General features: G+C 37.6%; 2 protein-coding genes and 1 non-coding gene across 3 annotated transcripts in view; 1 reads left to right on the top strand and 2 right to left on the bottom strand.

Moving 5' to 3' along the window:
* TTC6 (tetratricopeptide repeat domain 6) overlaps positions 1-14,202 on the bottom strand; it is a 244,409-nt gene that overhangs the window by 177,991 nt on the left and 52,216 nt on the right. The gene's annotated exons all lie outside the window — the stretch shown is intronic.
* Positions 1,217-3,429, bottom strand: LOC114109063 (mitogen-activated protein kinase 6-like). Its single transcript, XM_042235306.2, is given in 7 exon segments — positions 1,217-1,283; positions 1,285-1,390; positions 1,393-1,434; positions 1,437-1,592; positions 1,595-1,669; positions 1,672-1,837; positions 1,839-3,429. Coding segments are annotated over 7 exon segments (2,151 nt in total). The 5' UTR covers positions 3,393-3,429; the 3' UTR covers positions 1,217-1,231.
* On the top strand, positions 10,161-10,267 carry LOC114109276 (U6 spliceosomal RNA). The gene has a single exon (XR_003585950.1). It is a non-coding gene; the product is annotated as a U6 spliceosomal RNA (small nuclear RNA).

The raw sequence follows: 14,202 nt of genomic DNA, 5'->3' as shown, positions 1-14,202 counted from the left end.
AGATATCATAATTCGTATCACTCACATGGTAGCAAAGTAGTAGTATATTAATAGAATTAAAACACAAGGTTTTATTTTTATTTTTTTATTTTTTTTTTTTTTTTACATTTAACCTAATTTTATTCATGCTTGCTTTGGGATGGGGAATAGATCATTCAGTAAAAACATACAGTAAAAACAAAATATGTCTTATCATGTACAACTTTTAAACTACAATAATGATGTACCTTAATTACTTCCATGCACACAAGTCTAACATTACAGTTTTTTAAAAAATAAACACAATTAAGACTTCTAGGAGCATTTTATAATAAAGTAATTCCTAATTTTTCTTTGTAGATAGATCAAGCACCTCCAAAATACAAATTCCTATACACAGTGAGCGCTTTACTTAAAATGAATACTTAAGTAAATTAAGTACGTGGACAGCCTTAGGATAAGCTGACATTATATATTCAGCCAAGTAGGCAACAAACCATAGTGCCAAATGGAAAAAAGTGTATTTGCAAATAAATTTCAAAAACTAACTTTTTATAATTAAATACGAAAATATACTGATTTGCTAAAATAAATAAGATGTGATGTAACACTTCACTATAAAGAATGCATACCAGAACATTTATAAACAGTGAGTGAATCTCATTAAGAAGAGTTTACTACAATAAACGCTGGCTAAATAGAAGTGCATATTGTGAAGCACTATGGGTGGTATATGTTTGCCATACTCTTGTTACCTTGAGGTAGATAACACATGTGTACCAAATTCGGCATTCATTTTCAGTTGCTGCTGGTATCATGTGTTTTTAAGAAATGTGTACAGTATGAAAAACTTGAAAATACTCATGAATGAAAAATGTTTTAGGAAAAAAATAGATATTTTCATGCAATTATGTACAGTCTCACTGTGTAAATTTCAAGGCAAGATTTTTGTTTCCTGTAAAACAGATCATTGTTCTATAAGAGAATGTTTTTTACTTGTCTTAGTGCATTTCTTTTGTCTCCTCCTGCATTGCATTATTTTGCTCTATTCTTTATTTTTGTGTGCAAACGACATGCCAGTTAAAATGAAAACCATCTCATGTAGAAAAAAAGTCTGGATTTTAAAAACCAAGAAAAAAATCCTTTCTAAATGACACCATCTGATTCAAGTAAAAAAAAAGACTTAAACACTAGTAATAAAAAAGACAAAACACATTTCATGAAGAATACAGAGAAATGTCTGCTGAGTGTTTTAGTTCAGATGTTTCAGAATGCTGCTGTATGTCTTATGAGGAATCTGAGGAAGATTTCATAGCAGAAGGTGTTAATGTGGCCTGTATTGACTTAAGTGGTGACCCAACTGGACTGTGGAACTGCGGGATGCCTATGGATTCAAGCTGCTTGTTGAAGAGAACTCCCCACTGCTGTTCAGAAATCCTTCCTCATTTCCTCTCTCCCAAGCTTCCCATCCTCTATCGGCTCAGTTTCTAGCATTTCAGTATCTTCTTTCCTGCTAAAAAACTTGTCCAGGTAACTGGTGTAAGTGTTTTCCTTTTCAATTTGCTCATCCTTCCTTACCTCACAACAAAACTGATTTATGAGAAAACAGTCCTCCCACCACCCACAAACTGGCTATCCCAAGAAGACTGGTACAATGCTTCTAATTGAGCCAAATTTGCCATTCCTTTTCCTGTTTTTCTTGGCTTACTGACTTTGATATCAAACTTTTCAATTCTAGTTGGGACACTGAGCTATTCAAGTCATTTAATTTGTCAACAACATCAGTAGCCTCATGTTGTGAACTAAGTTGAATAGTTCCTGCAATAAAGGAATCAAAGTCAAATCCTGATTCTTTTCCCTTTCTTTTCAGCCAGTTGCTGTGATGCTTCCTCTAAAGCTATCTGGGCTTTAACCAATCCATTCCTTTCACATTTTGACTTGCCCTTCTTATCAGATTTTTCTTTGCTTTGTTCTTTCCAATTAGAAAGATCTATAATAAGCTTGGGCTCATAATAATGATTAACTTCACTCTCTCTCCAGACTAAGTTATCTAAATATGATGATGACCTCGTTTTGTAGTTACAAGTATGGCTACACTCCAGATCACAGTATTTGTTTTCGTGATGATCTGGGTACTGCCAACAAGGCTCAGTAGAGTAACTAGTGTCAAAAGCAGGATCCTCCAAATACTTTTCACGATCTCCATCCAAATATTTTCGAGGATCAACTTGTACTTCTTCTTCATCAGTGACATCAGACAGAGCTCTTGGGTCTAGCTGAACTTCCTCAATATCAAAGTTGTTATGTATAGGCCAATCATGCTCTGAAAATTGACAATCATGGTACCTTTCCCAGTTATAAATGTGACTATGAGTTTCATCCATAAGCAAAATATCATCAACTTCATCTTCAATATGAAAAGGATGACTTGAGATTGGCTCATCCACTGGAAAAGAATAAATGCTCATGTAAGGATGGGAAAGCGCTTCTTCTGCTGTCAACCGATCCATGGGGCTGAATGTCAAAATTTGTTCCAGGAAATCCAGTGCTTCTCGACTAATTCCTGGAAGCAGCTGAGTTAAAGGTTTGTGTGGCTCAGTCATGTCATTTCTAATGTAAACTGGAATTACGCTGAGAAGCTCCTGACGATCTTCCTCATGGACAACAGGAATAGATTCTAAAATCAGCTGCATCTGTTCAAGTTCATGTGCACCTGCAAAGAGGGTTTTACCAGTCAGCATTTCAGCAAAGATGCAGCCTGCAGCCCACATGTCAATGGCTTTAGTATAATTATTAGGAGAAAGTAAAAGACGCGGAGATCTGTACCATTTAGTAACCAATCCTTCAGAAAGATGACCCTTATGGGAATAATGGGGATCCATGATCCGTGCAAGACCAAAGTCACCTATCTTCAGCACCAAGTCTTCAGTATTAATGAAAAGATTCGCTGGTTTGAGGTCTCTGTGCAGCACGTTTGCTGAGTGAATGTATTTGAGCCCACGCAGCAGCTGATACATGAAAAGCCTGGCGTGCTCCTCCAGTAAAGGGCCCTGCTCCAGCACATTGGCCAAGTCCGTCTCCATGTACTCCTGAACAATGTAAACGCTGCTCAGTTCGGTAAGAGAGCCCACGTCATCTGATAACTGGCTTCCACTAGGACCAAGAATTTCAAACACCTTCACAATGTTATCGTGGTCAAGTCTTCTAATAATTTTGATTTCACGTAGAGCATGTTTGACACTCTGGGGATCAGTAAGGACAATTTTCTTGATGGCTACTCTTTTGTCACAGTCATTGTCTACAGCAGAAAAAACCAAGCCATTGCCTCCACAACCCAATGGTTTTAAGTCCATATACCTAGAGCCCAGATCAAAACCATGAATGTTCATGAGACTTTCAAATTTCTCTGCCATTTTGAAACCCTTACTATTGGCTTTTCCTTTCAAATTGTTGAACGAAAATGGCATCAAAGGAAAGATCTTTTAAAAGGGAGAAAAAAATAATTCTGCGTCCACAGCAAGATGGTTTCTTGATGCTCATTGCATATGCCAACCAGGCCTGTTGAGTTCCCCTTAGATTTAAAGCTCAAAAGCTCTACTCATACTGAGAATTAAAAAGATTGCAGTACTCATAGTTCAAGAAAGGGACAGCAACTCTGCAGACATTTAAAGAAAACACTCAAGAAACTCAAACGGAATGAAATGACATACTATGCACTCAGATTTACTGTGCTGAAGGATTTAACATTTAACAAAAATGTGAATAAATATGCACACAATAGGCTTCTATGAACATTCTCCTCACAGTGCAGATACATTCAGTGTTGGACTGGTCCTGAGCAGCATCATTCTAAGGTGCTATTTCCGTTTGCTTCTTTTCTTCCTCTGTTGCTGTATATTTCAACAGGAAGCCCTGGCGGCTGTTGGTTAACAGAAGATGTCTTTTGTTAGTGATCAGGTGGCTCCAGCTCACCACAATCACAATCAAAGCTACCGTCCATCTTACTCTGATACAACCGGACTTCTCCGACTCATCGAGGGAGTGCAGGGCCCACGGACAGCCCCCAGTGTCGGCTCAGGTCTCCGGCTGTGCTGGCGGCAGAGGGCGAGGAAGAGGGGGCCAGGTTTTATTTTTAAACTGCAGGAAATAGCTTAAAATACAGAAAGTTAAATGGAAACTAGAGGAATTATTTGAGAAACTATGAGAAACTATCCACTTTATACATAAGAGTATTTTTTTCTTCTTTAGTCTTTGCTTTTTTGGGTACCACTCAGTTTCTCTATTTAGATGAAAATGTTGTCAACTTGTTTCATTATAAATATTCATCTTTAAGGACTTAAGCCCAGGTGGCTCAGATGGTAAAGAATCTGCCTGAAATGCAGGAGACCTGGGTTCAAACCCTGGGTCGGGATCCTCTGGAGAAGGAAATGGCAGCCCACTCCAGTATTCTTGCCCAGGAAATCCCACAAACAGAGAAGCCTGGCAGACTACAGCCCAGGGGGTCACAAAGAGTCAGACATGACTGAGCAACTAACATTCATCTTTACAGTATCAAAATTCAAAGGTGGCATTGGTCATGATTCTTATTTTTCCAGTCTTTATGTCAAAATCTCCAAGCCCACTACACTAGATGTGCAAATGATTTAAACAACTGGGGGGTGAGGCCAGGGGTGAGGGTGGGGGGTGGTGAGGGGTTGTAAGTGACACATCCAAAGAGCAGCCAAAATCACTTCCTCACAGTTTACAAACCCATCCACAGCATCCTGAAATCACACACTTAATATAAATTTAGAAATTATTTACATAATCTCCAGATTAGCATTAGTAGACTATAATCAACTATAAAATCTAGTCTCGTTCTCTATAAATTAGAAAACAAAAATTTTTAATAACTCAAATACCTGACTTACTCATATTTTTGAGTGCTATTATTTAAACTAATTTAAATTTTGTCCAAGTACACACTATATATTTTTGCTTAAATTTACAAGACTAGACAAACCAAGAGAAAAATTACTTAGCCCTGAACTGCTTTATTCTCTAATGATTCTGTCAGTTCCAACTTCCAAATATTTTTTTAAAGTTATGCTTTTACTATCTTTTCAATTTAAAGCATTTCTAAAATACAATCATATAAGACTCTATAGGAGGCAGCAAAAGCAGTCCTCAGAGGGAAGTTCATAGCAATAAAGACTTCCTCAAACAAGAAAAATTTCAAATTTCAAATAGCAACCTAACCTTTACCATCTGACAGAACTAGAAAAAGAACAACAACAACAACAATCTCAAGTCAGCAGAAAGAAGAAAATAATAAGGATCAGAGAGGAAATGAATAAAAGAGAGATTGAAAAATCAATAAAACCAAAATCTCATTTTTTTGAAATGGTAAACAAACCCAACAAACCTCTGGCCAGCTCACCAAGAGGAAAAGAGAGAGGACCCGAATAAGCAAAATAAGAAATTGGAGAGAAATAACATTCAATACCACAGAAATACAAAAAAAAGAAAAAAGAAAAAACTGTAAGAGAATACTATGAACAACTAAGTGTCAAAAAACTGGGCAACCTAGAAGTGGACAAATTTCTGAAAATAAATAGCCCACCAAAACTGAATCAAGAAGAAATATATAATTTGAACACAGCAATCATTAGAACTGAAATCAAAAATCTAATTTAAAAAACGATTCTCTAAAAACAATAATCCAGGACTGGATGACTTCACTGGAGAATTCTACCAAACATAAGGGAAGAACATGTACCAATTCTCAAACTCTTCCAAAAGACTGAAGGGGGTGGGGGGGGATGTTCCTGAAGTTATTATAGGAAGCCACCATCACCCTGATACCAAAACCAGACAAAGACACCATCAAAACAGAAAATTACAGGCTGCTGTTTCTGATGAATATACATGCAAAAGTTCTCAACAAAATATTGGCAAATAGAATCCAACAACACATTAATAAAAGATCATACACCACAATCAAGTTGGATTCATTCCAAGCTCACAAGCATGGCTCAACATATGCAAACTAATCAATGTGATATATATCACAAAAACTACATGAGTATCTCAATAGATGCAGAAAAAGAAGCTGATGAAATTCAACATCCATTCATGAAAAAAAGGAGTCTTTTCAAAGTGGGTATAGAGGGAAGATAGCTCAACCTAATAAAAGTCATTTATGACAAACCCATGGCCAACATAATACTCAACAGTGAAAAGCTGAAAGTCTTCATGCTAAAATCTGGAAAGAGACAAGGATATTAGTTCTCACCTCTACTATTCAACATAGTACCAGAAGTCCTAGCCACAGCTATCAGACAAGAAAGAGATAAAAGGAATCCAAATTAGAAGGGACAAAGTAAAACTGTCATTATATGCCAATGACATACTATAGAGAGAAAGAATCCTAAAGACTCCACACAAAAACTAGCAGAACTGATCAATGAATTCAGTGAGGTAGCAGGATACTAACAGATATCTGTTGCATCTCTTTACGCTGACAAAATGAAATACTAGAAAGAAAGTTTTAAAAAAAATAATAATAATTTTTAAATAGCATCCAAAAAAAGTACTTTGGAGTAAACTTGACCAAGGAGGTGAACACTGATAAAGGAGACACTGAAGATGAGTCAAAGAAATAGAAGGCTATCCTGTGGTCTTGGGCTAGAAGAATTAATAGTTAAAATGGCCATGCTATCCAAAGCAATCTACAGATTTAATGCAATCTCTATCAAATTACCCATGATATTTTTTCACAGAACTAGAATAAGTAATCCTAAAATTGATATGGAATCATAAAAGATCCAAAATTGATTCTGAGGAAGAAGAACAAAGCTGGAAAAGAATCCTCCCAGACTTCAGACATCACTACCACACTACAGCAATCAAAACATCACGGCACTGGCACGAAAACAGGCGTGGGGGCCAATGGAACAGAACAGAAAGCGCAGAAATAAATCCACAGACCTACAGTCAATTAAACTGTGAGAAAGGAGGCAAGAATATACAATGGAGAAAAGATAAGCTCTTCAGGAAGTAGTGTTGGGAAACTGGACAGCCACACACAAATCAATGAAATTGGAATATACCCTCACACCATATACAAAAATAAACTTGAACTGGCTTCAAGACTTAAATGTAAGACCAAATACCATAAAACTCCTAGAATAAAACATACTCAAAACATTTTCAGACATAAATTGTAGCAATGTTCTCCTAGGTTAGCCAGTCTCTGAAGGCACTAGAAATAAAAGCAAAAATAAACAAATGGGACTAAATCAAACTTATAAGCTTTTGCACAGCAAAGGAAACCACAAACAAAATGAAAGGACAACCTACAGAATGGGAAAAGATATTTGCAAACAATGCTACCAACAACAGATTAATTTCTAAAACATACAAACAGCTCATATGACTCAATAACAAAAACACAAACAACCAAAACATCGACAGAATACTTACATAGACATTTCTCAAAAGAAGATATACAGATGGCCAACAGGCATAAGAAAAGATGCTCATGTGCTAATTATTAGGGAAATACAAGTCAAAACCACAATAAGGTATCACCTCACACCAGTCAGAATGGCCATTACCAAAAAGTCTACAAATAATAAAAGCTCTTCTTGCCTGGAAAATCCCGTGGACGGAGGAGCCTGGTGGGCTGCAGTCCATGGGGTCACTAAGAGTCGGACACGACTGAGCGACTTCACTTTCACTTTTCACTTTCATGCATTGGAGAAGGAAATGGCAACCCACTCCAGTGTTCTTGCCTAGAGAATCCCAGGGACGGGGGATCCTGGTGGGCTGCCATCTATGGGATCGCACAGAGTTGGACACGACTGAAGCAACTTAGCAGCAGTAGCAGCAGCAGTGAAGGCGTGGAGAAAACAAAAGCATCCTACACTGTTGGTAAGAATGCAACTGGTACAGCCACTATGGAGAACGGTATGGAAGTTCCTTTAAAAACTAAAATTAGAGTTACCATATGATCCAGCAATCCCACTCCTGGGTGTATATCCAGATAAAGGTCTAATTCAAAAGATACATGACCTCAGTGTTCCCAGCAGCACTATTTACAGTAGCCAAGATATGGAAGCAAGCTAAATGGCCACTGACAGATGAATGGATAATGAAGATTTGATATGTGTGTCTGTGTGTGTGTCTGTGTGTGTGTGTGTGTGTCAGTCAAATGGAATATTACTCAGTCAAAAAAAAAATAATGAAATAATGTCATTTACAGCAACATGCATGGATCTATAGATTATCATGCTGAGTAAGCCAGACAAAGGAAGACCGTATCGCTTATATGTGGAATCTAAAAAAAAAAAAAAAAAAGATAGAAATTAACTTAAATACAAGAAAGACGTTGACCCACAGATGTAGAAAACAAATTTAGGATTACCAAAGGGGAAAGGGTGAGAGAGATAGATTAGGCATTTGGGATTAGCAGATACAAACTACTATGTATAAAGCAGATAAACAACAAGGTCCTATTGTATAGCACAGGGAATTATGTCCAATATCTTATAATAAAGTGTGATAAGTCACTTCAGTCATGTCCAATTCTTTGTGACCTTATGTACTATAGCCTGCCAGGCTTGTAATAAACTATAATGGAAAAGAATATAAAAAAAGAATATATGTGTAATAATCATTTTGCTGTGTATGAAACTAACATAACATTGTAAATTAATGATACTTCAATTTTTTAAAAAACAATTATCTTAGGCAAGTTTCAAATATAAGAAGACACTGCTTTAAATAAACACTCCTCTAATTGGGAGGAAATATATTAAAGCAAGTTTACTTTGGACATGACTTAACAGCCAATGGGAAAAAAAAAACAAACAGCCAATGAGAATCTCAAAATGCGTTTTGTAAGACTGTTATTTATTCTGGTGTCTTACTACTATAACACACATAGCAAGTTGCAAATAAATAAATAAAGGCACACATTAAAAACAATTCTAAACATTGATAAGCTGACATGAGAATATTTTGCAAATTTTTTTTATTTTATCAAAAATGCTCTGTGAAATGTAAACTTGCTTTACAAAAATGAAAGCCTAAAAGCAAAACAAGTCAAACTATAACCTCAGAAAGATTTAGGAATTGGAGGCAAGTGTGTGTGCTAACTCGCTTCAGTCCTGTCAGGCTCTTTGTAACCTATGAACTACAGTCCGCCAGGCTCCTCTGTCTATGGGATTGTCCAGGCAAGAATACTGGAGTGGGTTGCCATACCCTCCTCCAGGGGATCTTCCTGACCCAGGGATCGAACCCACCGCTCCTGAAGCTCCTACAGCGCAGGCTGATTCTTCAACCACTGAGCCACTGGGGAAGCTCCAGGGATTAGAGGCAATAATCTCCAAAAGTGAGGGTGCAAGGGAAGGCAGCCTCCCTAGAACTCCCCTTCATACAGCCAAATAACTATCTCTCCCACACTAGGATAGAGGACAGAAAGGTTTAAGAATAAAACAAGCCAGCAGAATGAATATGTCAATACAAAAAAAAACAAGAAACAAAAATTAAGAAAATTCTGCCAAAACAAAGAGGCGACAACAAGGAAGCAAATAGTAGAGAAATAAATAAAAATAAGAGAATCACTCCAGAGAACCAACATCCAACTAAGAGGAGTTCCAGAGAGGACTGAGAAAACAGAGGTGAAGACTTATAAGTAACAAAAGGAAATTTCCCAGAACTGAAGGACATCATGCCATTGTGAAACTGCAGGAAACCTGGAGTAAAAGGCTTTCAGAGACAGGAGAAAATGTCACTAGAAGGGAACAGAAAGGAGAACATCACTGAAGCTGTGACCGGCAACCACAGATGTTAGAAGATGGAACAGCACTTTCAAAATTCTGAGTAAAGTAACTTTTGACCTAGCATTCTGTGACCAAACTGTTAAGTGAAGTAAGATACAGAAACTTTCACAAGTGAGATTTTTTTTTAAGTACCTCCCAAGTATCCTTTCTTGGTAGGTAGTAAGTCAAGAAATCAGAAGATATGTGGCTCAACCACAGATGATGAAGGCAAATGCCATGGCCACAGGTAAGCATAACAGTCGCCCAGAGAGCAATTCATCTAGATCTTACCAGGAATCAACCCCAAAAAGTCTCAAAGAAAGAATATGAAAGATTCTATGATGTATCAAAAAGCACAGCAAGAAATTAGTGATGGTGCTCGCTTCGGCAGCACATATACCAAAACTGGAACGATACAAAGAAGATTAGCATGGCCCCTGCGCAAGGATGACATGTAAATTCGTGAAGAGTTCCATATTTTTATTGGAAATAAAAGCAAAAATAAACAAATGGGATCTAATTAAACTTAAAAGCTTCTGCACAACAAAGGAAACTATAAGCAAGGTGAAAAGACAGCCTTCAGAATGGGAGAAAATAATCGCAAATGAAGCAATTGACAAACAACTAATCTCAAAAATATACAAGCAACTCCTGCAGCTCAATTCCAGAAAAATAAATGACCCAATCAAACAATGGGCCAAAGAACTAAATAGACATTTCTCCAAAGAAGACATACAGATGGCTAACAAACACAGGAAAAGATGCTCAACATCACTCATTATCAGAGAAATGCACATCAAAACCACAGTGAGGTACCATTTCACACCAGTCAGAATGGCTGTGATCCAAAAGTCTACAAGCAATAAATGCTGGAGAGGGTGTGGAGAAAAGGGAACCCTCTTACACTGTTGGTGGGAATGCAAACTAGTACAGCCACTGTGGAGAACAGTGTGGAGATTCCTTAAAAAACTGGAAATAGAGCTGCCTTATGACCCAGCAATCCCACTGGTGGGCATACACACGGAGGAAACCAGAATTGAAAGAGACACGTGTACCCCAATGTTCATCGCAGCACTGTTTATAATAGGCAGGACATGGAAGCAACCTAGATGCCCATCAGCAGATGAATGGATAAGAGAGCTGTGGTACATATACACAATGGAGTATTACTCAGCAATTAAAAAGAATACATTTAAATCAGTTCTAATGAAGTGGATGAAACTGGAGCCAATTATACAGAGTGAAGTAAGTCAGAAAGAAAAACACCAATACAGTATACTAATGCATATATATGGAATTTAGAAAGATGGTAATGATAACCCTGTATGCAAGACAGCAAAAGAGACACAGATGTATAGAACAGTCTTTCGGACTCTGTGGGAGAGGGAGAGGGTGGGATGATTTGGGAGAATGGCATTGAAACATGTATAGTATCATATATGAAATGAATTGCTGGTCCAGGTTCGATGCATGATACTGGATGCTTGGGGCTGGTGGTCCCTTGGGACGACCCAGAGGGATGGTACAGGGAGGGAGGAGGGAGGGGGGTTCAGGATGGGGAACACATGTATACCCATGGCAGATTATTCATGTTGATGTAAGACAAAACCAATATAATATTGTAAAGTAATTAACCTCAAAAAAAAAAAAAAGAAATTAGTGATGTTTACACAAAACACTAAATAACTAGGGGAAGAAAGAAAAACTCTGCTATCATCAAGTCTAGGAAAAGGTAGTTACTCAATAAAGAAAATGTTAGCTATGATATCTTCCTAAATAATACATTGCAAATACCAAAAATTATGATTATGTTGTGAAGACAGGAAAATGTATGTGCCATGGAGTGATGGCAAATGGTAGAAAAAGCACTAAATTGTTATATTTCATAAAGAAAATCAACAGATGCTGTCTAATATAAAAAAAATCAGAAAGAGCAGCATTAAAATATTATTTATAAGTATAAAGATACATGTAAGATGAGTAGCTAAAAGGTTGAAGAGTAATTTTCTATGGGGAGTAGAAATGGGAGGTATGGTTGTAATTTTTTTTTAAAATCAAGTAGTACTATATAACTTTTAAAACTATATCTCCCTATTATTTTGACAAAATTTTAAATAAAACAGTGATAATACTGGACTTCCCTGGTGGTCAAGTGGTAAGCTCTGTGCTTCCACTGCAGGGGGCAAAGATTCAGTCCCTGGTTGAGGAAGTAAGATCCCATGTGTTGCAAAGTGTGGTCAAAAAATAAAACATTTGGGGACTTTTCCTCATGGTCCAGGGAGTTCCCAAGGCAGCGGGCCCAGGTTCAATTCCTGGTCAGGGAACTAGATCCCACGTGCTGCAACTAAAGATTCTGCATACTGCAACTAAGACCCGACACAGCCAAATAAGTAAATATGTTTTTAAAATAAATAAAGCAACTCTCGATTTGTAATTAAACATACACATTATCATATGTAAAGTAGACAGCCAGTGGGAATTTGTTGTATGATGCAGAGAGCTCAATCCTGTGCTCTGTGACAACCTAGAGGGGTGTGAAGGGGTGGAAGGTGGGAGGGAGGTCCAAGAGAGAGGGGACATATGTATACCTGTGGTTGATCCATGTTGATGCAGGGAAAAATCAACATAACACTGTAAAGCAGCCATCTTCCAATTAAAAATAAATTTAATAAATAAATAAAGCAATACAAGAAACAACAACATTAAATCCATTTCTTCTTATAGCTTCACTCTCCCCCCAGGTTGTCTTTCCCCTCGCATATAAACATCCTTTCCAAGAAAACCCTTATATAACCTCTTCCAGCCATAGTCCAGATTCTTTTCTTTCCATCACAGTCAATCTTACTGCATATTGTTCTCTAACCTGCAGCAAAAAATAAATTAAATCATATGAAAAAGTACTGATCCCATCATTTTTACCTATAAAAAGAACATTTTATATGATTCATCTAAATGGCTTACTCTCATCACCACCAAATTCTGAATTCACCACCTGAATATGCCCTGCTGTTTCATTTGTGCCCTGTGCTGCAGCAACACTGCCCTGCCTTCATTCAGACATTCTTCATTTCTTTCTGGATTAAAGCCTTAACCTCCTAACTTGTGCTTACCATCAGGCCAGGTTGGCAGTGTTGTGACACTCCCCTTCTTACAATGCATCCCCAAACCATCGGAATCAAACCTAAACTCTCCCACGGCCGTGGGCTGACCACTGCAGCCTCTCTCTGTACCCATCCTAGACAGACTACCACCCTGCACTCTATACTTGACTCAAGCTAACCATTCGGTGTTTTCTTAAACAATCCCAAAAGCAATCATGGATGAAAAAAATTTCAATTTCTTCTACGGGCCAAGTCAATGATGATAAGGCTGATTATGTTCTACTTAAATATTCAAATGAATGGTGATAGGGAACTAAGAACTAGTCGTACTGAAAGAGGGAGAGACAGAGAAAGAATGTGAGAAGGAAAAAGAAAAGAGGAATGGGATAGGGAGGCATGGAGAAGGGTCTGGAAAAAAATACAACACAGCTTCACAGGCATAGTGTCTGCTCTTACTAAAGAGAATCCACTAATATATATCATTGGAGTATTTCAATCATAATACTAGTAAATAAACAGTCTTCCCTCTTGAGGAAAAAAAAAGTTTCACCTCAAGTTTACAATGTAACAACTATGTGATATAAACTTGCAAACATTACAACTAATCTGTTTGCAGGAAATTGCTCTCCATTTTCCAACAAAATGATAAAACTAAGACCAGCTCACAGTTAGCTTTAAAAAAATATGTGTACCAAGTATTTGTACTTCTGTTTATCTTCTGGTGAAGAGCTTCATCATTAAGTTTTAAAAGCCGTCCAACCAGTTCTCAAACTAGCACCCTATCCAACAAAAGTTTAATTGGGTTTGGAGTTTTGTTTAAACTGACAGCTGTGGTTCAGAAAGCCCCCAAGGTCAGCGGTACCGTTTGCATCAAATGGCCCAAAGGTATTCTGTGGTTCTGGGGTGGTGACTTTTTTATTTTTATTTGCAACTACCTAGTTAATGGCTCTTTTCTCAGAAAGTGGCATAATCATATGCAAAACATCCTTACAGTAACTCTGAATCAACGAAATAAGTAAAGGAAGGGGGGAGAAAAGCAGTTGATCCTCACCTGTTCACTGTGCAGACATCCTGCACCTTCACGGATCTAGCCGAGACAGGAAGCAGGATGTAAGAAAAAAGGCCTTCGAGCAGGCAAAGAGGGGTCAACAAAGGCTTGTGCAAAAGAAGCTTGCAAACTTTCCCATAGGAAAGCGGTGAAGGCTCTCCCTTAAAGGCTATTTACTCTCACTTTACAAACAATATCACCAGGCTTATTTACCTAGTTTCAAAGCCTAGGGCAGAACAGACAAAAGATATTAGGAAGAGAACTGTGG

This window comes from Ovis aries, chromosome 18, assembly GCF_016772045.2.
Source record: "Ovis aries strain OAR_USU_Benz2616 breed Rambouillet chromosome 18, ARS-UI_Ramb_v3.0, whole genome shotgun sequence".
Lineage (NCBI taxonomy): Eukaryota > Metazoa > Chordata > Mammalia > Artiodactyla > Bovidae > Ovis > Ovis aries.
The sequence above is the reverse complement of the archived record's forward strand: the minus strand, read 5'-3'. Positions and strand labels throughout refer to the sequence as shown.